The 24537-nt window shown below is 45.8% G+C and overlaps 1 protein-coding gene across 6 annotated transcripts in view; it reads right to left on the bottom strand.

The window, feature by feature from the left end:
• ODF2 (outer dense fiber of sperm tails 2) overlaps nucleotides 1-15971 on the bottom strand; it is a 40616-nt gene extending 24645 nt beyond the window's left edge. For 2 of the 6 annotated variants that reach the window (XM_049895894.1, XM_049895897.1), the window contains exons 1-8: nucleotides 15808-15971; nucleotides 12842-12932; nucleotides 11850-11966; nucleotides 11444-11569; nucleotides 5807-5977; nucleotides 4656-4816; nucleotides 3627-3756; nucleotides 2939-3070 (exon numbers count right to left, since the gene is read on the bottom strand). In XM_049895894.1, coding sequence (XP_049751851.1) covers nucleotides 2939-3070; nucleotides 3627-3756; nucleotides 4656-4816; nucleotides 5807-5977; nucleotides 11444-11569; nucleotides 11850-11966; nucleotides 12842-12932; nucleotides 15808-15971 — 1092 coding nt within the window. Of the gene's footprint in view, nucleotides 1-2938; nucleotides 3071-3626; nucleotides 3757-4655; nucleotides 4817-5806; nucleotides 5978-11443; nucleotides 11570-11849; nucleotides 12004-12841; nucleotides 12933-15807 lie in introns of those variants that run through there. The other 4 variants (XM_049895895.1, XM_049895896.1, XM_049895898.1 and 1 more) reach the window with 4 other exon arrangements.
• Between the last annotated feature and the right edge of the window lie 8566 nt (nucleotides 15972-24537).

Here is a 24537-nt window from a genome sequence, read left to right as displayed (position 1 = left end):
TCTTCTCTATGCATTTACATGTAGCTGCACCTAGAAAAACGTTCTCTCTTTTAGGGGGGTAGGTAAGGAGAAATTCATGTGTGTTTTCACAAAAATGATATCATACTGTATTTCTATGCTACAACTTGATTTCTTTTCCCTTAGCAATATGTCTAGAGACACTTCCATAGCAATAAAAGTCAATCTACCTCATTCTCGTTTGTTGCTGCACAGCTTTTCAACCTATGGATATGGCCCTGCATTTTTTACCTCTTCCTTATTAAGGGATCCCTGGTGGTAAAGTGGTTAAACAATTGGCTGCTAACCAAAGGGTCAGCAGTTCGAATCCACCAGCCACTTCTTGGAAAGCCCGTGAGGCAGTTCTACTTTGTCCTATAGGGTTACTACGAATGGGAATCGACCTGATGGCAACGGGTTTTTGGTTTTACTGATGAGTACTGGGTTTGTTTTCCAAGTTTTGCAACTATAAACATTGTAGCAATGGTCACTGGGCATGTACAAAGTATCTCTCCAGGGTTGATATCAAGAAGAGGAATTACTGGGTCTGAAGGTTTGTGATTTGTGCCTGTACTAGATCCTGCTGAACAAAATGCCTGCAATGACTCTTACTGCCCGAAGCAGGGCATGAGCACTGGATTCCCCATACTCACCAGCACAGGATAGTAGCCAACCTTTGCCTGTAGCCAGTCTTTGCCAGTCCTGCTGCTTAATTTGTATTTCTCTAATTACCAGTGAGGTTTGGCATCTTTTCATATGCTTACTACTCATTTAAGTTTCTTCTTTTCTGAACTGCCTGCTTACATCCTTGCCCACAGGGCTGAGTCTTTATAAGCCATCCCTGTTCTTCCTGAGCACCAGAACAAAGTGTCCCTTGAAAGAGGCCACCCTACCATTCCCTCCTCACTCCTACGTGCCCTCTTCACAAGTCAAGAAAAAAAGGCTCCCTGGATCCCAAAGTTTCTCTGGGGCCTGAGAACTGGCAGAAGATAGCATTGTGGTTTCTCCAGCAACAAGAAAATGCACAGAACAGAAAGCCTAGGCCAAGGACCCAGAGCCTGAAGCTGCTCTCACTGCCCATTCTACCCATGCCCTCCCCTGCCTCCGGGGGACATGAAACAAACTGAGTCTTCTGCTAGGTTGTGGTATAGACATAAATGGAGCCCTGGTGGTGCAGTGGTTAAGAGTTCAGCTGCTAAGCAAAAGGTCAGCAGTCATATTTACCAGCTGCTCCTTGGAAACACTAGGCGCACGATCTCACCAAATCCCCTACTCTGAGAGCCACGCCCTATCGCCATTCCCATTTTGCAGATGAGACTGAGGTTCTGAGAAGTGAGGTAAGCTGTCCAAGGTCACACAGGTAGAAATGGCAGAGCCAGGGCCCTGAAGCCAGCTCTAAGTGTAGTTCCCCATAATGCTGAGGGCTTCCCAATAAGCACTCAGATGGTGGGGGTAGGAGGGGTACTGAGTGCCAGATGGGCACTGAGGAGATGAGAGCCTGGAACCAAACAGGAACACCTGTTCTAGGTGTGAGTCCAAATTAGTTAACCCTTCGTCTCCAATTGGAGATTCTGGGATTCCAGGATGGTGGAAGCCAGGAAGTTTAAAAGGAGAAGGGGTTTTCTGAAGGCACTGGTCTCAGCACAAATAGCAGCAGCATCTGCCACTTATCAAGCACCTATTATGTGCTAGGCAGCATCCAAGTCCCTCATCCATACACACATCATTGCTAGTTCTCATATCAGCTCCATGTAGAAAATGCAATTTCCATTTTACAGGTGGGAAAATGGAGACCTAGAGAGGAAAAAATCTGTCCCAGGTCACTGAGCCAGAAACAATACAGATACCATAAAAGTATTTTTGAGAATATTTTGGCCATAACTAGTAAAATTGATAGAAATATTCTAGAAACTCTCAAATAAGTATACTAGGACGGTGTACTTGAATGCTTAAAGTAATATTGCTTGTAATAGCAAATGACTGGAAACATACATATAGATCAACAGAAGGAGAAATAAACTGTGGCACAGATATACATAGAGCCCTGGTGGTGCAGTGGTTAAGAGCTCAGCTGCTAACCAAAAGGTTCGCAGTTCAAACTCACCAGCCGCTCCTTGGAAACTCTATGGGGCAGTTCTACTCCGTCCTATAGGGTCACTATGAGTCGGAATCGATTCGACAACAATGAGTTTGGGTTTTTTTGATAGTCATAAATGGATAACAGCAGAGAAAGGTAATGATCTTAGACCTCAAGGATAAAAATGGATCAAGTTAATAAAAATAATGTTAGCGAGAAAAGCAAACTCAGGACACATATGGAACGATAATCATTTATGTAACGTTTAAAAACATGCCAAACAATACTGTATGTTGCTTAAGGATACATACGTCATAAAAACCATCAATTTCAAGATAAACATTCCCTCTGAAGGGGGGGAGAAAATGTTATGGAAAAAGAAGACACAAGCGGGATTTAACCACACGGACAGGTTTTATTTCTAAAGTGGGGCAATGCGTACACCAGTTTACATTATGTTATATATCTTCAACAAGCTTCCACTTAAAAAAAGGGACCAGAACTCGGGTCCAGTAAGTACTCTCCCAGCTTTGACACACTCTCAAAAATGGGCTGAACCCCTCCCTGACTCCCCACTGCACGTATTCTGACTTCTAAGGTCCTTCACGTGCCACCCAGCTCAGCTTCAACAACAACTAAGGCTGTTTCTAGTTATTAGGTGCCTAGCGCTTTACGTGAATGATTTCATTAAATCTCTCTACAGCCTCTCAGGCCAGGCACCAGTATTATTTTCTTTTTAAAATACTCTCTCCATTTTACAAGTGAGGAGGCGGAGGCACAAACAGGATTGGCACGTAGCACCAGAAGGGTGCAGCTGAGTCTGAACCCTCCTGCCCAGGATGTGGACAGAGGCCAGGGGCTCACCTCTTTGCTATGCTGTTCCCTTAGCAGGTCTCGGAGGGTGCGGTTGGTCTCTTCAAATGTGCTCAGTTTCTGCAGGAGAAGTTCCTTCTGCCTCGTCAGGGTGTTGATGTCCGTGCAGGTCATTTGTTTCTCCTAAAAGACAATCTGGCAGTCTCACAATGTGCAGATGGAGAAGGGAGGAGGCAGCAGAGAGAGGTGCTGTGGGTACTTAAGAAGTGCTGGGTGCCAAGATGCCTAGGTAAGAAGAGCTGGGACTGTGAGCAGGATCAAGGTAGTCAAGGGAAAGCTTCCTGGAGGAGGCAGAACTAGAAGGATGGACAGGACCTGAGTCTGCTGCAAGAGGTGGGTAAGAGAACTGGAGAGCTCAGTGTGGGTGGGTGCAGTCAGAGCAGGCTTCCTGGAGGTCGTGAGGGAGGAAGACGACACCTGGTGGCTGATACTTGCGGGAATCGACCGCATGCCTTGACTCAGTATGATCCCAGGGGACCCATGATGAGGTTTCCTCAGAGGCCGTGGCCACCAGAGGTCATCTTCAAGGAATAGGGGTCTGGGGAATATGAGTAGGGAGTAGGGGCTGAGGAGTCAAGTATGCCCTCTCCCAGCCTGGTTATGTCATAAAGTCAGCCTGATGACTGCACAGAGACTCCACCCCAGCCTGGGGCTGCCGCCTCTCCTGCCTGCCACCTACTGTTTTTAGTTTCCCGATGGTGTCCTTCAAGGCCATGACTTGCTTGGCAGCAGCAGCTCCATCCATTTCAGCCTCCACCAGCTTGGACATGAGGCACTCCTTCTCCTGCTGGAGGTGTTTCTTCTGAAGCCTGGGGCCAGAAAGAATAGGGCTCTGTGAGCCCTTTTGGGCCCCTGCCCGCCAGAGCTCCAAGGCTCGCCTCACAATGGTCTATGAGGTTCAGATCCCGGTCAAGGAACAGTGGGGGAGGGGAGAAATGGCCCTTCTGCCCCGAGTACCTTCTGCAAGGACAAGGATCAAAAGTTACACCCCACCTAAGCATCAGACCAGGGCCTCCACACCAGATGACATTATGCTACCTGTGGCCCTGTTTTTCTCTTAGACAGTCACCATCCTAGTTCTCACCACTGTCACCTCTCCCACCCGCCACTCCCACAGCCTCCTAACCACTATCTTCAGATTCATGTTTGAGCCCTCCCATCTGCTCTCCATACCGCGGACACACTGCAGCCAAGTCTGGTCACACCATTCCCCTGCTTTAAACCTTTCCTTGGCCCCCATGCAAACTCTTTAAAGTGGCCTCTGAGAGCAGGCCCCTGCCAACCTGTGTGGCACTCCTTGTTCTCTGCCCACTTTTCTTTCCCTGGCTCTGGCCTACCTTCCATCTCTCAATCGCAAACACCTTCCCACCTTGGAGCCTTCACACGAGATGGTTCCCACTATCTAGCATGCTTCTGTCCCCGACTTCATCATCCTGCAAGACTCCACTTAATGTCACCTTTTCCAGAAAGCCTCCCCCGCCAACTACACTCAGTGGGGTCTTCCTATTTCCTCAAAGTGTGAATCACAAATGCAAGGGGGTAATTCCCTGTGTGACTGTGCTGAACAGCTGTCCCCCAGGCTAGACTGTGCCCCAACACATAGATGCAGTGGCTGCGCCCATCTCCCTCGCAGCTTAGGGCAGCCCGGCCTGAGAGAGGTGTGGAATGAAGGAATCAACTTGCAGGGTGGGGTAGGCTGCTGCCTTACATGGTGAAGTCCTTCTCCTCCTTGATGCGCTCGATGTTGTGCCTGAGCACCGTGTTTTCGTGCTCGGTCTCGGCGAGCTCCTGGGCCACCTCCTCTAGCTCTTCCTTCCGCTCCTCAAGGAACCGCTTGGCCATCTGGCGCTCACCCTTCTGCATCTTGACCTGCACAAGGCCATAAAGGCAGGGGCCAATGAGGGGAGGTTCTTCCTCTTCGCCCACTGCCATCACTTTGAACCAAAATAAGGGCACCTTCAATTTTGAGAACGATGTTGCTACACAGGCCCTGTGCCAGGTCCTTTACGGGAGCGATCTCAAGTTAATCCTCACGAAGCCTCTCTGGATAGATACCACTCCTCTCTTCATTTTGTAGACAAGGAGATCAAGCAGAGAGGGTAAGCAACTTGCCCCAAGGTCACTCAGCTAGTGGGGACGGAGCCAGGAGGTAAACCATGTGTGGTTCAACTAGCTACCTCAGCAGGAAAGATGTCATAAAAAGTACCCTGCAGCTGTAGGCTAAGGGGAAACGAGGGGCCGTTGCCAGGCAGCCAGCCCCAGGTTCTCCAGAAGGCTCCATGGGCCTCAAGCACAGGGTGGAGGATTAAAGACACGGGCCATGTTGGCAGTCAAGATCTGGATTTAATGCCAGCTCCATCAACTTCCTAGTTAGGGACCTTGGACATTCAGGTTCTATTTCTAATTCCATTGCCATATCCCAATCGAAGTGACAGCTAAGCAACTAAGGACAAATTTTTTTTTTGCCTCTTTGGGGCTGTTTTGGTGGTTGTTAAACTTTTATGTAAAATGGAAAAGTGAAGGCCCAAGTTTCCCAGTTACTTCATCTCTAAAATGGGGGCAATAATACCCCCAGCTTCATTTGCTGTTGTAAAAAAATCAAAACAGGCCATCCATGTGCAGCACAAGGTAAGACAAGTACCAGCCTTGAGGTAAGTGCTCAATAAGGATGGCAATTTATCATCATGATGGTATCCGGAGTTCCTCCAACTACCTCCCCAGGGGCATCCAAAGTCCTGAGCAACCTTGAAGAGGATGGAAGGCAGCAAAGGCAGCCTGAGGGAAGGGTCCACTAGGAACCCACTAGGCATTCCCACACATCCTCACACACTAGCTGTCCCAGTCCCCCACACCCCTCACCTCAGACTTGAGACAACCAACCGCATTCATTAGACTGTCAATCTTCTTATCATAACGGTTCATTTTACAGTGACCCGAGTCATCATCTTCTGTAGAGAGGTCACTTAACCGCATCACTGAGACCAATTTTTCTGAAGATGGTGGAGTGATTTCCAGGCAATGAGGTGGATTCTGACATACAGGAGAGACACATGAACTCATAAGGCAAAACCTCGGCCATCAGTTCCACCACGCCTGGCTGTCTCCTGGAGGCTCACTTCTTTACTAGGTGGGAAATGCTAAAACAGCTCAATGTCCAACCACGGGGACCCAGGGGAGAACACACTGTGCCCACCTAATGGACCATTTACCCACCCATTTTTAAATGACATTTTTAAATAAGTTCTTACATAGAATTTAAAAGCTTCATTACTATGTTAAGTTGAAAAAAGGAAAGATTATAATAAGTTGAGAAAAATAATATCCAAAGTTGGCAAAAGTTGGGGCAATAGATGTCTTCTATTGGGTAGAAGTGAAATATGCTAAAAGTCTTTTAAATGAGTAAGAACGATCAATGGTGGCTTAATTATAAGCACGGACCAATCTACTGTAAAAGGAGAGGAAATCTGAATATGGATCAGGTATTATATGACGTTAACAGAGCCCTGGTGGCACAGTGGTTAAAGTGCCTGGCTGCTAACCAAAAGTTGGTCGGTTCCCACCTACCTGCCACTCCACGGCAGAAAGAAGTGGCAGTCTGCTTCCATAAAGTTACAGCCTTGGAAACTCTATGTGCCAGCTCTACACTGTCCTACAGGGTTGCTATGAGTCGGCAGTGACTTGATGGCAGTGGGTTTGGTTTTGGGGATTATACGATATTAACAAATTAAGTTTATAGGACTAATTACTGTTATTTTGGTTATATAGAAAAATATTAGGAATGCATACTGTATTATTTAGGGGTAAAATGGTATTATGGTCTGCAAAATACTTTTAAAATACTTTAGCCTAAAAGAAAGTTTTTGTTTTTTTTTTAATGCATGCGTCTCTCAGTAAAGTTTATGTAAAGCTACATAATACTTTTCTTTTAAGATTCCACTGGGTGGGGGGAAAAAAGGATGTAATTGGGAGCCAGGGTTTCCATGGATTTTTGATATACTGAACTAGACTCTCATCCTGTAAATTTATTCTGATGCATTAACTGCCACTTCTCATTATTTGCACAGCTCTTTGCCCTCTTAAGTTGAGGTGGCTAACCTTCTGTGTCAATTTCCAGAAGATGATAGCTATCAGGAATAAACAGAGTGTTCAGTAAGAGTGTAACTGTTAAATCAAACAAGTAGGACTCTCATTGGGTATGATTAAAAAAATGCATGTGCCCTTTGCCCCAGCAATTCTATTTCCAGGGATTTATTATGAGTAACTAAGAATGTGAATCCATGTCTAAATTCAACGCAAGGATATAGCCAAACGTATAACAAGATAGTATTGGTTAAATATATAATGGTACAAATATACACACAATGGAATGCTGCCTTAAAAAACCATGTGCAGTGCAGATATGATCAAAATATGTGAAACAAAAAAGAATGATGTACATCAATAAGTAAAACATAATCCCATTTTCACAAAAATTTAAAGAATGAGCCTATTCATAAGAAAAGCTCAGGAAGGCTTCCCACCTGGCGTTTACATGGGTCTATTACGTGGGTGAAATTAGAGGTGTTTTTTACTTTCTTTGTGCTGATTTTGATTCTCTAAATCAACAATGACTATACACTGCTTTGTAAGAAAGTTATTTTCAATTTTCAAAAGCAGTATAATAACAAATCTATGGATACCATGATTACCACTACAGTAAAAGAAAAAACTACACAGAAAAAAGTGTGATAGTAAATATCACAAAATACTAATAGTCTTGAACAGTGGTTACCCTTCGGTGTTGGAGGGGTAGGTGGTACCAGGAACAGGACCAGAGGGCAGCTTCTGGGGAAGCTGGTGATATGCTGTTTCTGTATGGGTGATGGTTACACAGTGATCGGGTATATTCGGTTTGTAAAAATTCATTGATTAATGTGTGATGATATGTGTACTTTTCCATACTTTTCAGCAAAAAGTTTTTAAAACTTAGTAGTGGCCAGATTTGAGTAATAGGATTACAGGTGATTGTCTATTTTTCTGTATTTTCAACTTCCCATAATAAAAGTAGATTGATTACCTTTAATAATAGAGAGAAGAAAAAATCTTGACCTTCCTTCTCCCAAAGGCAATCTGAGGTACCAGATGGGATTTAGAAAATCAAGCAAGAACCACACATGCACACAGGGGATTCTGGGCTCCATTTCCAGCTCCACCCCCAAACTTTCACCTCCTAGGGTCTTTCTCCCCTTTGTCTACACAATGGAAAGGATCAGGCTAGGGCCTCACAGGAGTGGGGAGGTGCAATAGCCACTGGGAGGTGGAAAAGTGTTGGCCAAGAAAGAAAGCATGGAAGACAGCTACTGGCTAAGCTGCTGAGAGACTGGACAAGTCACCTCTCTGGGGCCTCCATCTCTACGATTCTGTAGCCTCAGGATCAAAAGTTGGTATTGAGCCTTCCAGAGGGGATCGTAGCTCCTAGCAACCCATGTCAACAGGAAGTTAATTCCCATAGCAGCATATCTTTCATTTACATTTTGAAACTACCAAGTCTTTTCACTTTTTAAAAAGCCACTGTTATAAAATGCATGCTTGCTATAAAGAAATTCAAACAGTCCATAAAAAATATCCCCCCATATCCCACACCCAAGAGGTGATCACTGCTTACCACTTCTGGTATATCCTTACAGAAAATGTTACGCATACACACATACATTAACACCCTTTTTCTTGCGGATAGGGTCAAACATGCTCGGCTGCTCTGTGCTTCATCATCATATATAAATATCTCACTTTTCCTAATTGCTGTAAGGTATTCCATTGTATGAGTGTATCGTAATTTAACCAATACTCTCCTGAGAGACATTTAGGTTGCTGCCAATTTTTCTCTATTATAAGCAATGCTGCAGCAAACATCTGTATATACAGACCCCTGCATTTGCATTCCTCTACGACTTTTTTGGCATAAATTCTTAGAAGTAAAACTGCAGAATCCATGTTTGGCTAGATGCTGCCAAACCACCCCCTGGAAGGGCTGAACCAGTTTCACAGACCTGCCGAAAGTTGCTAAAAAGGTTCGCTGAGCCTCCACATGTTTGCCGACACGAGTATTTGGAATATTTTAAACTTTTTTCTATTCAATAAAAATGGTAACTCATTTTTGTTTTTAAAATATATTGTTAATTGTTTTTAATTTACATTTCACTGATTATTAGTGAGGTTCACATAGTAAACAGTGTAAGACAGCATTTTTATTTCAATCCTTCTTGCATTTTATACATATATATGTGTATGTACATACATATACACACACGTACGTATACATATATATGTGCCAGAAGACTTGCGTTTATTCCTTAGAATACCCCACTCTCCCTTTGTCTCTTAGGGATAAATTGGTAAATCAAAACAGGGGAGTACAACTGTGAACTTCAGAGTAATTACTTTTACTTTTGATTTCTAATTTTAAAGGTAATACACTATAAGAAAAAAGATTGAATCTTTCAAAACAGATCAGGCATCATCATCTTAAAGTAGGCCAAAGTCCTTTATTTGTCTCAAGAATGAGATCTTCGTATAAAACATGGGTTTTATTATTGCAATTGATTAGAATGTAAGCATAATGAGGGCATGTCTGCCTGGTTCACAACTGTAACTCCAGGTCCCAGCAATGCCTGGCATGAGAAGACTCTCAGTAAATGTATGCTGCATGGATAGGGATGGATGGATGGATGGATAAAGGATGGATGGATGGATAAAGGATGGATGGATGCATAAAGGATGGATGGATGGATGGATAAAGGATGGATGGATGGATGGATAAAGGATGGATGGATGATGGATGGATGGATGGATGGATGGATGGATGGATGGATGGATGGATGGATGGATAGATGGATGGATGGTTGGATGGATGGATGGATGAAGGTGGATGGATGAAGGTGGATGGATGAAGGTGGATGGATGAAGGTGGATGGATGAAGGTGGATGGATGAAGGTGGATGGATGAAGGTGGATGGATGAAGGTGGATGGATGAAGGTGGATGGATGAAGGTGGATGGATGAAGGTGGATGGATGAAGGTGGATGGATGAAGGTGGATGGATGAAGGTGGATGGATGAAGGTGGATGGATGAAGGTGGATGGATGAAGGTGGATGGATGAAGGTGGATGGATGAAGGTGGATGGATGAAGGTGGATATGGATGGATATGGATGGATGGATGGATGGATGGATGGATGGATGGATGGATGGATGGATGGATGGATGAAGATGGATGGATGGATGGATGAAGATGGATGGATGGATGAAGATGGATGGAAGGATGGATGGATGGATGGATGGATGGATGGATGGATGGATGGATGGATGGATGGATGGATGGATGGATGAAGATGGATGAAGATGGACGGATGGATGGATGAAGATGGACAGATGGACGGATGGATGGATGAAGATGGACAGATGGACGGATGGATGGATGAAGATGAATGGATGGATGGATGGATGAAGATGGATGGATGGATGGATGGATGAAGATGAATGGATGGATGGATGAGGATGGATGGATGGATGGATGGATGGATGGATGGATGGATGGATGGATGGATGGATGGATGGATGAAGATGGATGGATGAAGATGGATGGGAGGGAGGGAGGGAGGGAGGGAGGGAGGGAGGGAGGGAGGGAGGGAGGGAGGGAGGGAGGGAGGAAGGAAGGAAGGAAGGAAGGAAGGAAGGAAGGAAGGAAGGAAGGAAGGAAGGAAGGAAGGAAGGAAGGAAGGAAGGAAGGAAGGAAGGAAGGAAGGAAGGAAGGAAGGAAGGAAGGAAGGAAGGAAGGAAAGAAAATACATGTTGAGGTATGGCTAAAAAAAGAGACCAGTTCTCTTGTTAGGTGCCATCAAGTCAGTTCCAACTCAAACAGATTCAGGCTCTTAGGCACCTTGATAATTAATACTGAAGTCACTAATTCCCCAAGGAGATTATTCCAAAAATAGTCTTGATGGTATCTATGGAATGTATACGTGATCTCTTATGTGCGGCAGAGTGTCCAGGTGAAAACCAAGGTACCTTGGATGACTACTTTAAGAGAGGCAATGCTTTCTTGGATAAGTACTTTCTGGTATACATATATTCTTTAAATTATACTTCAGATACTATAACAATTACATGGGAAAAGACATTTTGTGGCTCCTCACATATAATCAGAGTGGCTAAGAATACAGCCCCTGGAATGACACACCCTTGAGTCCTAATCTCGCCTCTGCCACTTCATCTCTCTGAAACTTTGTTTCCTCATCTGTAAATTGGGATAGCAGAACCTATCATAGAGCAATGCTGTAGCAAAGCTGTAAGGATTCAGAAGACTAACATATGTTCAGTGTCTAACGTGGTGCTCAATAAATGGGGCCTGCTGGGAGGTCTCTCTCTAGGTCACAGCTGACCCTGAATCATACCGAATTTGAGGCCTGCTAGAATCTGACCAGTCCGAGAAGAAAGGCCTGAACAAGAATGAGCCTACCTCCCACTTGCATCCCACATGCCGGGCAGATGATTTTCCAGGGGGCATCCAAGGTACCTTGGTTTTCACCCGGACACTCCGCCGCACATTCACGGTATCCCCTTTCATTCCGCGCTTATGAGATTTCTGTGGAAATGGACAAACCCAGGGTCACTTCCATGCATGGCTGGTTATGGCATCACTCTAGTGGTGTCCACCTCCAAACTCTGCAAGGGAGCCTCCTCTGATTAAGGTTACTACTTCTGTTCTGGATGACAGTTCTGCCTACCTTCCAACTGGACAACTGATCACCAAAAGGCAGTGCATTTGTCTCCCAATCTTTTGAAGTTAGGAGCTTGAGGAGGCTGAGCAAAGCAGTGTTGCCCTAATCCACAGCCATTACCTCGGCCCACTGGCATGCTCCTACCTGGCTGCTGGTTGCTGACGGTTTCGGGAGTTTTTTTATGTGGACGTGGACAGGGGTGTTCTCATCCACGTGAACATGTAATGGGGGAGTTGAAGAGCGGTCCTTCATGGTTCGCTTCTGGCAGGCGGGGGAGGACAACACAAAAAAGGTTGATCTGTGGATGAGTAAACTGGGCATAAAAATCAGCTGACAGCCTCTGGGGGCCACTGAAAGCCTAGCCAACAAGCGAGCAGGACAGCTACCAACTACTGGCATGCAGGCGAGAACTGAGGCAGCAGTGCTACTCAGCAGGCTCCTGTAGAGATTTCAGCTGAGGACCACAAGGGAGATCAGGTCCACTCAAGAGAGGGGTCAGTGAGTCCACCGGTTCTACAAAAGAGCCCAAAGCCAGGCCCCAGGACCCCCAGAGCTGAATCTCCTTTCAAGCCTGCTGGAATGCATAGCTCCTCCTGGGATTTGACGCAACACGGTTGGAAAGCAGATGGAGGCTTCTACACTGTAATCTGAACTGAACATGAGAATTAGCACGGGAAACACATAAAATAATTAGGATGCAAAATGAATCAGGCAGCAGACAAGTAAAGGACTATGAAAACAGAGAGCTGGAGGAAATGCCAAGGATGAGAAGGTTGTGGTATAGATTCTAAAGAAAACAAGCAAGGCAGAACCCCAGTGACACACCTGTCTCCCACCACCAGACCATAGTCCAATTCTTTGTTGTTTGTTTTTCCTTTTTTAGAGGGAAAATCTGTTCTAAAGATTTTTGGAATCTGTCTGGAAAGATATAGTTAAGACAACTTCCTCATCTCCCAGCAGCCTCACCACAGGCAAAAAAAAAAAATATCAGCAGAATATATATGACAGCACTTAGGAGAATATTCAGACCATCACAGGTGCCTGGCAGGTTAAGGTAGCTTCTAGAAAACATTTGCAGAAGCATGTCTGATGGAGCCACAAACCAGAGAAGGTTGCTTTGTATGCACGTCACCTACCGTCACGGTTACACTGGGCGCTCCACAAGGTGTTCTCAAGACCTTTTTCTGCGTGAGACTCGTTACTCCGTTCTTCCCGCACGATGGAAACCTGCATCCGGGCACAAGAACCAGATTATAAGCAGAAGACTAGGCCTCTCTCTACTTCTTGGATCTTAAGACCTCCTGACAATACATACTGCATATGGTGGCTAACAAGTTCACAGCTAGGAGAACGAGTCTGGAATTACTTGGATCCCTTTACACAAGCAACAAACATGCATGGTGTCCCCAGCAGTGGGATGGAAACAGGGGGTGATGGGCATCGGCATGGCTGGCCTTTTAACCTGCCATCGCATCACAGGTATTATGACCTTTTGCTGAAAAGACCAGCTGTCATCCTGTCAGGTGACAAAAAGCAGGCAGCACACGAGGAACAGCCAAGGTATTAGCCTGGCCAAGGGTCAAGGTACCCAGGGCAGTGCCTAGAGAGATGCTCAGTGAATGACTGACACAAGACAGAGCGTTTGGCAGGTTCAGGAACGAAAAGTCACTGCGACTAATACTCATAAAAGCAAGACTCAGGACATGAAGTATTACTCCAAATATTCCGCTCGCTGTCCTTCAAGCTCCTAAGGACCAGGCTTTTTGTTTTTGATGTAACATATAATTCACTTTGCTTATACACATACAGGCCCCATTGTGAGATTTGTAAATATAGCAAATTTTAATCTGCTCCAAAATTTTGGCAGCAGCACAGCTAAGAATTCCAGGACACGAAAGGATTTGGGAAGATCATTTAGTCCATCCCATTGCTTCCTGATCCAAACGAAACCCGCTGCCGTCCAGCCAATTCTGACACATAGCGACTGTATAGGACAGGGTAGAACTGCCCCAGAGGGTTTCCAAGGCTGTAAATCTTTATGCAAGCAGACTGCCACATCTTTCTCCCTCGGAGCAGCTGGTGGGTTTGAAACACTGACCTTTCGGTTAGTAGCCAAGCACATAACCACTGTGCCACCAGGGCTCCTTGCCTCCTGATAGCCCCAAAATATTATTTTGCCCTCCCCGCAAATGCTGGGGGAAAATAATGCAACACAAAGATGTTTAACATTTTATGCACTTTGCTGTATATTACACCTTGATTAAAAACAAAAAAATCGTTATTGAGCCCTACCAATCAGTTAGCTGAGAATTATCAAATCTGAGAAGACAGACTGTCTCCCCCACATACACACACAATATTTCTGCTCACTAAAAGCCAAAAGATTTGGAAAATCTCTCCCTCTTTGGGCTACATGTCAAACCACCTTGCTGACTGCTGCATCCACTTCCTACAGCACTTGTATTTATTTACACCTGGCATCCTTTCAAAAAGGATCTGAGGTTAGTACTCCATTGAGACAAACCATTCCTTGGCGACCTGTTTGCTACCAAGAAACTATGGCACCTAGGGAGGGAGGGAGGCAGACCTGGGATTGTGTGTGTTCCTTGCCTTCCTTTTAAAAGTGATTTTTAAATGTTTTGGTCCATTATTTCAGAACACAGAACAGGGAAGCTGAAAAAGAGAAGCCTCCAGGACCCCGAGCCTGGCCTGTGGGTCCCTGGCCTTCCCCTGCTCTAAGGCAGGGGCACCCCCCACACTGGCAGTAAGTACCTGGGGGAGCCGCCTGAGGATGAGGCAGACATGGCTAGGCATCAAAGCCGCAAAGGTGGGCAATTGGGTCAGCACGCTCTGCTCAGAGGGACCCAGAGGGGCTTGTCAATGAGAATCTCAGGGGCCCCGCATCAAACGTCCTCTTTGAGGGGAGGAGGGTGGAAGCTTTGGGAGTGGCAGTTGGATGAAAACTTGGGAGGCGCTCCTCTACTGTCCAAGTCGCACAGCAACTGTCCTGCCAAAGTGGGGGGAGATAGGGGAGGCTGAACGACCTGCGAGGCGGCAGGTGGGCGGCCAGTAGGCGAGTGGGAGGGGGAGTCACTCCCCTTCTCAGGGAGGGAAAGAGGTGGAACCGAGAAGAAGCAGACCACCACGCCCAAGCTCCACCGGGAGGTAAAGTGGTTGGCTACAAGGGGTAAAACCTGAGTTGCTAGCAGTCGTGCGAAGAGGGCGAGTGAGAACCACTAGGCCCCTAGTGGGCCCCAAGGGGCCGGGACCCGTGCAGGGAGCGGGAGAGATGTTCGGGGCGGGGCCTGGGCAACAGTCTCCTAGGAGAAGGGGCGTTCCCGGCAGAATAAAAACCCTGAGAAGGCCAATGGTATTTGAAAGAAGGAGGAGCAGAGACTCCCAGTGAAAAATGGGCGCTAGGCGGAGGGAAAAATCCTCTCGGGCTCAGCAAGGGCCGGCTGGGAGTTAATAACCGTGTCAGAGAGGGTTAGACCCAAGGTTGTTCAGGAAGTGGGGCGGACGCCCGGGCGAGGCCCCGTGGACGGGTAAACTCGCTCCAGCGAAGTTGAGGCGCCTCGGAGGCGGTTCCCGGGGCTGTCGCGGGGACAGCACTGCCTACGAGGAGCGAGTAAATAACTGCTGTGCAGAGATGAAATCCGGGCCGTAGGCCCGCTGGGAAGAAGAGACGGACAAGGCGAAGACCACCGGCGGGCAAGACAGTGAGGGGCCAGTCTCCGTCGGTGGAGAGCAGGGACGACCACCCACCAGCAGGCAGGAGAGGACCGGTTTCTGCCCATAGAGAGAAGGGCGAAGCCCTGCCAGAGGGCAACAGAGGAGGAAGGCCGGCCGGCCCGCCCGTTAGCAGAAGGAGAAGCCCCGCGCCGGTGGGCGGGGCAGGGGGGCCAGATTCTGACAGGAGCGGGTCGTGCGCGCCAGAGGGCTGGAGGCGGGGGCGACCCCGGCGGGGTCAGGAGGACCAGGCGACCCCGGCGGAGGGCGACTGTGGGGGGGAGCGCACGATCCCGCCCGCAGGGACAGAGCCAGGCGGCGGCCGCGGGGCGCCCCAGAGCGCCCTGGGTCCCGCCTGCCGGCGGTCTCTCACCAGGAACGACACGGCTGCGCCCAGAAACGCCTCCTTATGAAGTCGTTGAAGTCGGAGGCCAGGGTCGTGCCATGGAGACGCCGCGGCGGATGCAGTCCAGCTCCAGCGGCGACTCCTCCCCGCTTCCGCCTCCTTTTCCGACACCCCGTCGGCAGCTCGCCCATTGGCCAGTTCAAACCCCCCCGTGAGCCGCTCGGGTTTCGCCATTTAGACCCAGCCCCTGGCGTCACAGAGATGCCCCGCCCACCAGAAGCTCCGCCTACTTCCGGGCCACGCGCTCCGTGGTCATGGAGACAAAGCGACGCCTCCAGCAGGACCTTGCTGGGTCTTGTCCCGCCGCGCAAGGGCTGGCTTCCCGCGTCCGCCATCTTTACCCCTGCTTACGTCTTCCTGGTGCTGTAGTGGTTAAGACCTAAAGCAGCTAACCAAAAGGTCGGCGGTTCGAATCCACCAGACGCTCCTTGGGAACTCTATGGGGCAGTCCTACTCTACCCTGTGGGGTGGCTATGAGTCGGAATCGACTCAACAGCAACAGGTTTAGTTTGGTTTTTGGTTTAAGTCTTCCTTGAGCTGGAATAGACTCCACAACTACTGGTTCAGTCCTCCTCATTCCTATAACTTAAAGGTGCCTTAAGATTCGCTTAGAACTTGTTCCCTCTGATACATATTGGGAAGCTGAGGCTCAGAGAAGGGTCACAGGGGCCGGATAGCACACCTAGCCAGATTAGTTCCCTCTGGGCTGAGCACTGGAAATCCCGCCCCATTCCTAGTTCGCTATCAGTGCAGAGAAAGAGCCAGCTTCTGCAGACCACCCAGACTCCCTCCTCCTTCCACATCGCCTGTGCCTTTGCCCAAAAAAGAGGAAGAGTCAGCATTCCCCTTGCTTGTCACCGCCCTTCTGCACATTGTGCTGCTGTGTGTACAGACCTGTCCCTTTGAGATTCACGTTGGGCCGCCATCTTCTCAGCTCTGAATCACAGCCAACCAATCATGCGGGGACTGTCACGTGGCTCAAGGTGCCGCCCTGGATTCTGGGAGACTTTTAACATTCTCAGGGACAGCCCTTAAACAATAGTTGGCCTGTTAGTTTCTTGAAATACTCATTTCCATTGACATTCCTCACCACACCAGACACATATCCCAAGGGTCACACAACTGTTCACCTGAAATCCTAAATTCCAGCTCCTCCATCTCCAAACAGAACCGCTTTTCTGCCTTCTTGCAGCCTAATGTCTACCATATTTGTTCTTCAATGTTAGGGAGCCCTCCACTCCCTTGACCCCTTCATTTTCTTCCTGTTGAATAAATGATGGATCCCTAATTCCTGTTGTAACCCAACTATCTAGAGCTCTGCAAAGATCAAATCCACAATGTGGAAGCAATGACCTCCACTTTCAGCTGAGTCCTCAACACTGCCCAGCAATTGTTTTTTCTCTAGAAACCTACTCCCCATTGTGCCTTTTCCAAACCTTTGACTCTTCTCCACCCCATACCCAAATTCCCCATTTCAGAGAAAAATTAAGCCATCAAATGGGATTCCCCCAACCTTCTCCTAACCCCTCCCCCACCTTTAACTTCCCTCATCCTTAAGTCTGCCCATCACAGGAAGAGATGTGCTTCTTGCTGCCCAAGATAAACTTCCTGCTTCAATGACTAGGTCAAACATCTTTGTAGACTGTCCCTTCCATCCCCAAGACAGAATTGTTGATGATTTGTCAGTGTTCTTACAGTTGCTGAACCAATATTATTAAGTTCCTACTATGTGCAAAGCAGGAGCCCTGGTGGCACAGTGGTTAAGCATGTGGCTGCTAACTGAAAGGTCAATAGTTTGGACCTGCCAGCCACTCCATGGGAGAAAGATGTGGCAGTCTGCTTACATAAAAATATACAGCCCTGGAAACCCTATGGGGCACTTCTACTCTGTCCTATACGTCATTATGAGTTGAAATTGATTTGATGGCAATGGATTCGGTTTAGGTATGTGCCAAGTCCAGTGCTTAGAGTACAAAGACCAACAATCCCATCCAGGTCCTCAAGGAACTCATGAATGACCTTTCTAATATAACTAAACAAAATGATTAAAGTTTTCCCCTTCCCACCCACCAAAGGGGTTTTGCTTATGTGGTTTCATCCTCTCCACACTTCTGAGAAGGGTCCTGCCTGCTATTGCAGTTCTTTGGGGCCTTCGCGATGGAAGATTCAAGAATAGACAGGACTGAGAAGTCATTTTGCACGCACACAGACACACACACACACACACGCAGAAGAGCTGGGTGAGAGAGAGGAAAAGGAAAGCAGTCTAGGAACAGATATTAGGAGGGGGTTGCCGAAAACAGAGGCACAGAAGCACCTGTAGTGTGTGAAGAATGTAGGATGGGACAGGGGAATTTTAAGAAGTATAGCTGTGGTCTTGTCCCTTTTGTGGTGTTTGAGAAGTCCAAGTAAAGAACTTGAGTTATTCTGGCATTACTTTGGATTGCTGGACTATGTTTTCTAAATGCTAACCACCCTGTGCCTGGCCAGTGAGTGATGGCTTTCAAAGTATTGCAGTGTCTTTGCAATTGTGCTAATAGAGTTGTGTACAAGGTCCAAGGCAAGGAGAAGAAGAAAAAGAGCCCAAGTCTGCCGGGGGCAGGCAGAAAAGGGTTCCCAGAGGTGGCAGTATCAGAGCTAGCCATGAAGGATGAGTATTCATTTGCCATACAGACAATTAGAGGCGAGAATTATGAGCCGAGAGCAGCAGGTGCAAAGTTATTACATCGAGGCATGAGAGAACACATTTATTCAACATCAGTACTTCAATCCCTTGAAGTGTTACAGAGATAGTAATGAGAGAAGTCCTGCCAGGTCAGCAGGACCAGATCATGAAGGGTGTGGTAGGCCAGGATGAGTTTTATCCCCCAGAGCAGATAAAAAAGGCAGAAAGAACTCCACATAGATTAAAATAAATATATTTATATAATTCATATATATCTCTATAAAATAAAACAAACACTTAACTATTCAGGAGAAAATATAAATGGATATTTGGGGGTGAAGACATTTCTGTGCATATCAGAAGACGAAAACCATACAGAAAAAAACTATAGAGATTTAATTACGTAAAAATTTAAAACTTCCGAATATAAAAACCTCTTAAAACAGTGACGAATCTGTGAAACATTTCATAACATGGAGAAACCTGGAAGGCATTATGCTGAGCGAAATTAGTTAGAGGCAAAAGGACAAATATTGTATAAGACCACTATTATAAGATCTTGAGAAATAGTACAAACTGAGAAGAACACATACTTTTGTGGTTACAAGGAGGGGAGGGAGGGAGGGTGGGAGAGGGTTTTTTACTGATTAATTAGTAGATAAGAACTGCTTTAGGTGAAGGGAAGGACAACACTCAATACATGGAAGGTCAGCTCAATTGGACTGGACCAAAAGCAAAGAAGTTTCCGGGATAAAATGAATGCTTCAAAGGTCAGCGGAGTAAGGGCCGGGGTTTGGGGACCATGGTTTAAGGGGACTTCTAAGTCAATTGGCAAAATAATTCTATTATGAAAACATTCTGCATCCCACTTTGAAATGTGGCGTCTGGGGTCTTAAATGCTAACAAGCGGCCATCTAAGATGAATCAATTGGTCTCAACCCACCTGGATCAAAGGAGAATGAAGAACACCAAGGTCACACAATAACTAAGAGCCCAAGAGACAGAAAGGGCCACATGAACCGGAGACCTACATCATCCTGAGACCAGAAGAACTAGTTGGTACCTGGCCACAATCGATGACTGCCCTGGCAGGGAACACAACAGAGAACCCCTGAGGGTGCAGGAGATCAGTGGGATGCAGACCCCAAATTCTCATAAAAAGACCATACTTAATGATCTGACTGAGACTAGGGGAATCCCGGCGGTCACGGTCCCCAAACCTTCTGTTGGCACAGGACAGGAACCATTCCCGAAGACAACTCAGCAGACATGAAAGGGACTGGACAGTGGGTAGGAGAGAGATGCTGATGAAAAAAAAAAAAGGGAGCTAATTATATCAGGTGGACACTTGAGACTGTGTTGGCATCTCCCATCTGGAGGGGGGATGGGAGGATAGAGAGAGTTGGAAGCTGGCAAAATTGTCACGAAAGGAGAGACTGGAAGGGCTGACTCATTAGGGGGAGAGCAAGTGGGGGTACGGAGTAAGATGTATATAAACTTATATGTGACAGTCTGACTTGATTTGTAAATGTTCACCTGAAGCTCAATAAAAGTTAATTAAAAAAAAAAACCTCTTAAACAAAAATGAAAGGTAAAAGTCAAATTATGAAAAATATTTTTAATGTATATAAAAAGTTTCACTAACCTTCACATGCACAAAGAATTTTTACAAATAAAAGACAAACAGCTGCAAAGGAAAATGGGCCAAACATAAACTTATTGCCCATGGAGTGGATTCCAACTATAGGACGGAGTAGAACTGCCCCGTAGGGCTTCCCAGGCAGTAATCTTTATGGAAGCAGACTGCCCCTCGGCTTTCTCCTGTGGAGCAGCCGGGGGATTCAAACCATTAATCTTTCGGTTAACAGCCGAGCACTTAACCACTGAGCCTCTAGGGCTCCTCTGAGCCAAATATAGCAGCAACACGTAATTCACCAAAAAAGAAGAGGAAGAAGAAGAAAAATTCAAATGGCCAATACAGTCTCACCAGTTACCAAAGAAATGCAAATGAAACCCACACTATGAAATCAGGTTTGAGATGTGAGATTGGCCACCTGTTTTTAAAGGGCAACACCCAACACTGACAAGGCGATTGGGAAGCAGTCTTATATATTGCTGATAAGTTTAAAAATTAATGTAACCTTTGACAGGACAGGAAACCCTGTGATTAAGAGGTACAGCTGCTCACCAAAAGGGCGGCAGTCGGAACCCACCAGGCGCTCCTTGGAAACTCTATGGGGGCAATTCTGCTCTGTCCTATAGGGTTGCTATGAGTCAGTAACCGACTCAACGGCAGTGGGTTTGGTTTGGGTTTGGGTTGACAGGACAGCTTTATAGCAAAAGTCTTGAACATGATCATCCTCTTTGACCCAGCAACTTCACTTCTGGAAATGTATTTTAAGGAAATAATCAAGGATGTGTGCAAAGGTTTGGAACCAAAGAGAAATTCCCTTTCAGCCCTTGTTTTCCTCAATGTGCTTTTCCTTGGACTGACCCTTCCTCATCCTCAGAGAGTCAAGTGGGTGGGAGACTTGGGGAAAGGGAAAAAGAAGTCCTATTTTGTTTTTTTTTTTTTCGATAGCCAAGCAAAAAGAGGATTCCATGTTGTCCAGATTGGTGGATCAGAGATTTTGTAGGATTTGGGCCAAAAGCCTCTTAGCACCAGGCAATATTCAGCACCCACCTGTAGTCTGTCGTATTGTGGTGGCTTGCATGTTGCTATGATGTTGGAAGCTATGCCACCAGTATTTCAAACACCAGCAGGGTCACCCATGGTGAACAGGTTTCAGTGGAGCTTCTTGACTAAGACAGACTAGGAAGAAAGGCCTGGTGATTTACTTCCAAAAATTAGCCAATGAAAACTCTATGGATCACAGAATATTGTCCAATATACCGCTGGATGATGAGCTCCCTAGTTTGGAAGGCATTCAAATTACAGCGGCCTCAACAATGGACTCCAAGATGGCGCAGAACTGGGCAACATTTCATTCTGTTGTAGGGATCACTGACTAGATAACTAACAACAAGCAATAACCATTTATTTGCCCAGGGGATGCCCTGAGCATATTATTTGTCTGTGGAACCTGGTACAAGGATGAGTGGTGCGGTGCAGCAAAAAGCAGAGGGTAGTTGGGGCAGGGACAGACTCAGGATCCCAGGTTCCAGTACACTCATGGTCTATCTAATCTGAGGCCTAATTAAAATGAGTATTATTTGTGAAAGGATGAAAAACTCTAGCTGCCAGATAAAACCAAAAAACCAAACCTGTTGCCATTTGAGCTGGACTCATAGTGAGTGACCCTGTAGGACAGAGTAGAACTGCCCCATAGCGTTTCCAAGGAACACCTGGTGGATTAGAACTACCAGCCTTTTGGTTGGCAGCTGTAGCTCTTAACCACTATGCCCAGGGTTTCCAGTTGCCTAATAAGTGAAGCTGTATATATTAGATGGAATACAATACAGCCATTAAAATGAGAGAGGTCTATCATTCAGACAAAGAAAGATCTCCAAGATTTCAATAAATCTTTGTCACTGAATTAAAGAGAAAAAAATTAAAGGCAAAGTACAAAACTGCAAGTAGAACAAGATGTCATTTTTATATGAAAATAATTTATATATGTTAATATATTCATGTAATAACATTTTGGAGGAATATTCACTGAAACTTTAGGACTGATTATTTCTGGACGTTGGATATGGGGAGGTTTTTACTTCTAAATTATAAATTTCTATAAGGTTTAAATAGTTGTTTAAAAGCATATATTTCTAGTCAGAATAAAATTAACAGATTGAAAACTTGTCAAAGAAGATATTCATGATCTATTGGTTGAAAAAAACAGGTCATAGAACAATAAGTTAAGTATAACTCTAGTTACGTGCTTACAGGAGTTGGGGGGGATGTTGGTATAAATACATAGAGAAAACACTGTAAATTTTGGATAGAGGGCATATGGGGGTTTCTTAAATTACTCATATATATTCTTTCTGGTATTTTTGAATTTTTTTTTAATTTGTGAAGCAAATTTTTTTTTAAGTATATGTAATGCAGCTGTTCAATTTAAAGATTATAAAACAAACACTGGATCTACCATCCGTCTTAAGAAATAAAAGGGATAAAACCAAAGAAAATAACCAGAAGCACTATCTCAAAATGTTAACGTTGGCTACTTTATTTCCCTCATTTCATTTTTCTAAATTTCAATGATGAGCATGGGCTTCTCTTGCCATTTAGGAATAAACCCCCCAAAAATCACCAAAACCTGTTGACATCAAGTCAATTCTAACTCGTAGTGACCCTAACCACTGCACAACCAGGGCCCCTTTGTTGGAAATAACCACATGTCAATGTGGATGAACCTTGGAAACATGCTAAGCGAAGAAAGGCAGTCACAGAAGACTGTAAACTATATGATTCCATACATATGAGAGTCTAGAATATACAAATCAATAGAGATAGAAAGTAGACTAGTGGTCAGTTTTGACTGGGTGGAGAGACAGACAGATAGGGGGTGATAGCTAAAGGTTATGGGTTCATTTTCGAGGCACTGAAAATATTCTAAAACTGACTGTGGTAAGGGCTGTCCAATTCTAAATATGCTACGAAACCACTAGATTGTACACTTTAAGTTGGTGATTTGTGTGGCATGTGAATTATCTCAATAAAGCTGCTAAAATGTTAAAAAAAAAAAAAAAAAAGGAAGAAATAAAGAACCACACATGAAGAAGATCTGTCAACTCCAGAGCAAGGGCCCCAGCATTGCATACAACTCACAACAGGGAGGTTTAGCTGAGTCCTCCTGGCTCAGCCTTCTCCACTTGCCCAAGGGCCTGATTACCTGTTATTTGTACCTAAGAGCGCCTCCTCTAGGGCCCTGACACAACCTGTACAGCAATGCTCTGGGGAAAAGGAACTGTGTCCCACAGTGACTTTGCCTCTTAGGTGACCTGAGAAGAAAAGACCCTGAGGTTTCAGACCCTGTGATCTGATGGGAGTTATGGGAGAAAATACCATATAGGTAAAAAATATGTAAATCTTAAAAAAGCACAATGCTCAAGAAGGACACTGTTTACTCGTTAAGCTAAACTATAGTTTAAAGAAGACTTTAGGGGATATTTTTGGTTTAAGGTTCAAGGTTTAAAGATTATCTCAGGGTAATAGTTTTGGTTGTTATTGTTAGGTGCCGTTGAGTCAGTTGCGACTCATAGTAACCCTATATACAATAGAACGGAACACTGCCCAGTCCTGCGCCAGTGTCAATCCATCTTGTTGAGCGTCTTCCTCTTTTTCACTGGCCATCTACTTTTCCAAGCATGATGTGTTTCTCCAGGGACTGATCCTTCCTGATAACATGTCCAAAGTGTGTGAGACATAGTCTTGCCATCCTTGCTTCTAAGGAGCATTCTGGTTGTACTTCTTTCGAGACAGATTTGTTCGTTCTATGGTATATTCAATATTCTTCACCAGCACCACAATTCAAAGGCGTCAATTCTTCTTCGGTCTTTCTTATTCATCATCCAGCTTTCGCATGCATATAAGGAGACTGAAAACACAATAGCTTGCTCCAGAAAGCCTGGATTCCATGTGATTTGAAATTCTGTTCTGCATTTCCCCCCTTTTGATCAGGATTTTTTATTTTTTAATAATTTTTATTGTGCTTTAAGTGAAAGTTTACAAATCAAGTCAGCCTCTCACACAAAAACCCATATGCACCTTGCTACACACTCCCAATTACTCTCCCCCTAATGAGACAGCCCGCTCTCTCCCTCCACTCTCTCTTTTTGTGTCCTTTTCGCCAGCTTCTAACCCCCTCCACCCTCTCATCTCGCCTCCAGGGAGGAGATGCCAACATAGTCTCAAGTGTCCACCTGATCCAAGAAGTTCACTCCTCACCAGCATCCCTCTCCAACCCATTGTCCAGTCCAATGGTTCCTGTCCTGGGCCAACAGAAGGTCTGGGGGCCATGACCACCGGGGTCCTTCCAGTCTCAGTCAGATCATTAAGTCTCGTCTTATGAGAATTTGGGGTCTGCATC

The sequence above is a fragment of the Elephas maximus genome, chromosome 9 (genome assembly GCF_024166365.1).
Source record: "Elephas maximus indicus isolate mEleMax1 chromosome 9, mEleMax1 primary haplotype, whole genome shotgun sequence".
NCBI classification, from domain to species: domain Eukaryota; kingdom Metazoa; phylum Chordata; class Mammalia; order Proboscidea; family Elephantidae; genus Elephas; species Elephas maximus.
Note: the sequence above shows the minus strand (reverse complement) of the source record. Positions and strands in the feature narration are given on the sequence as shown.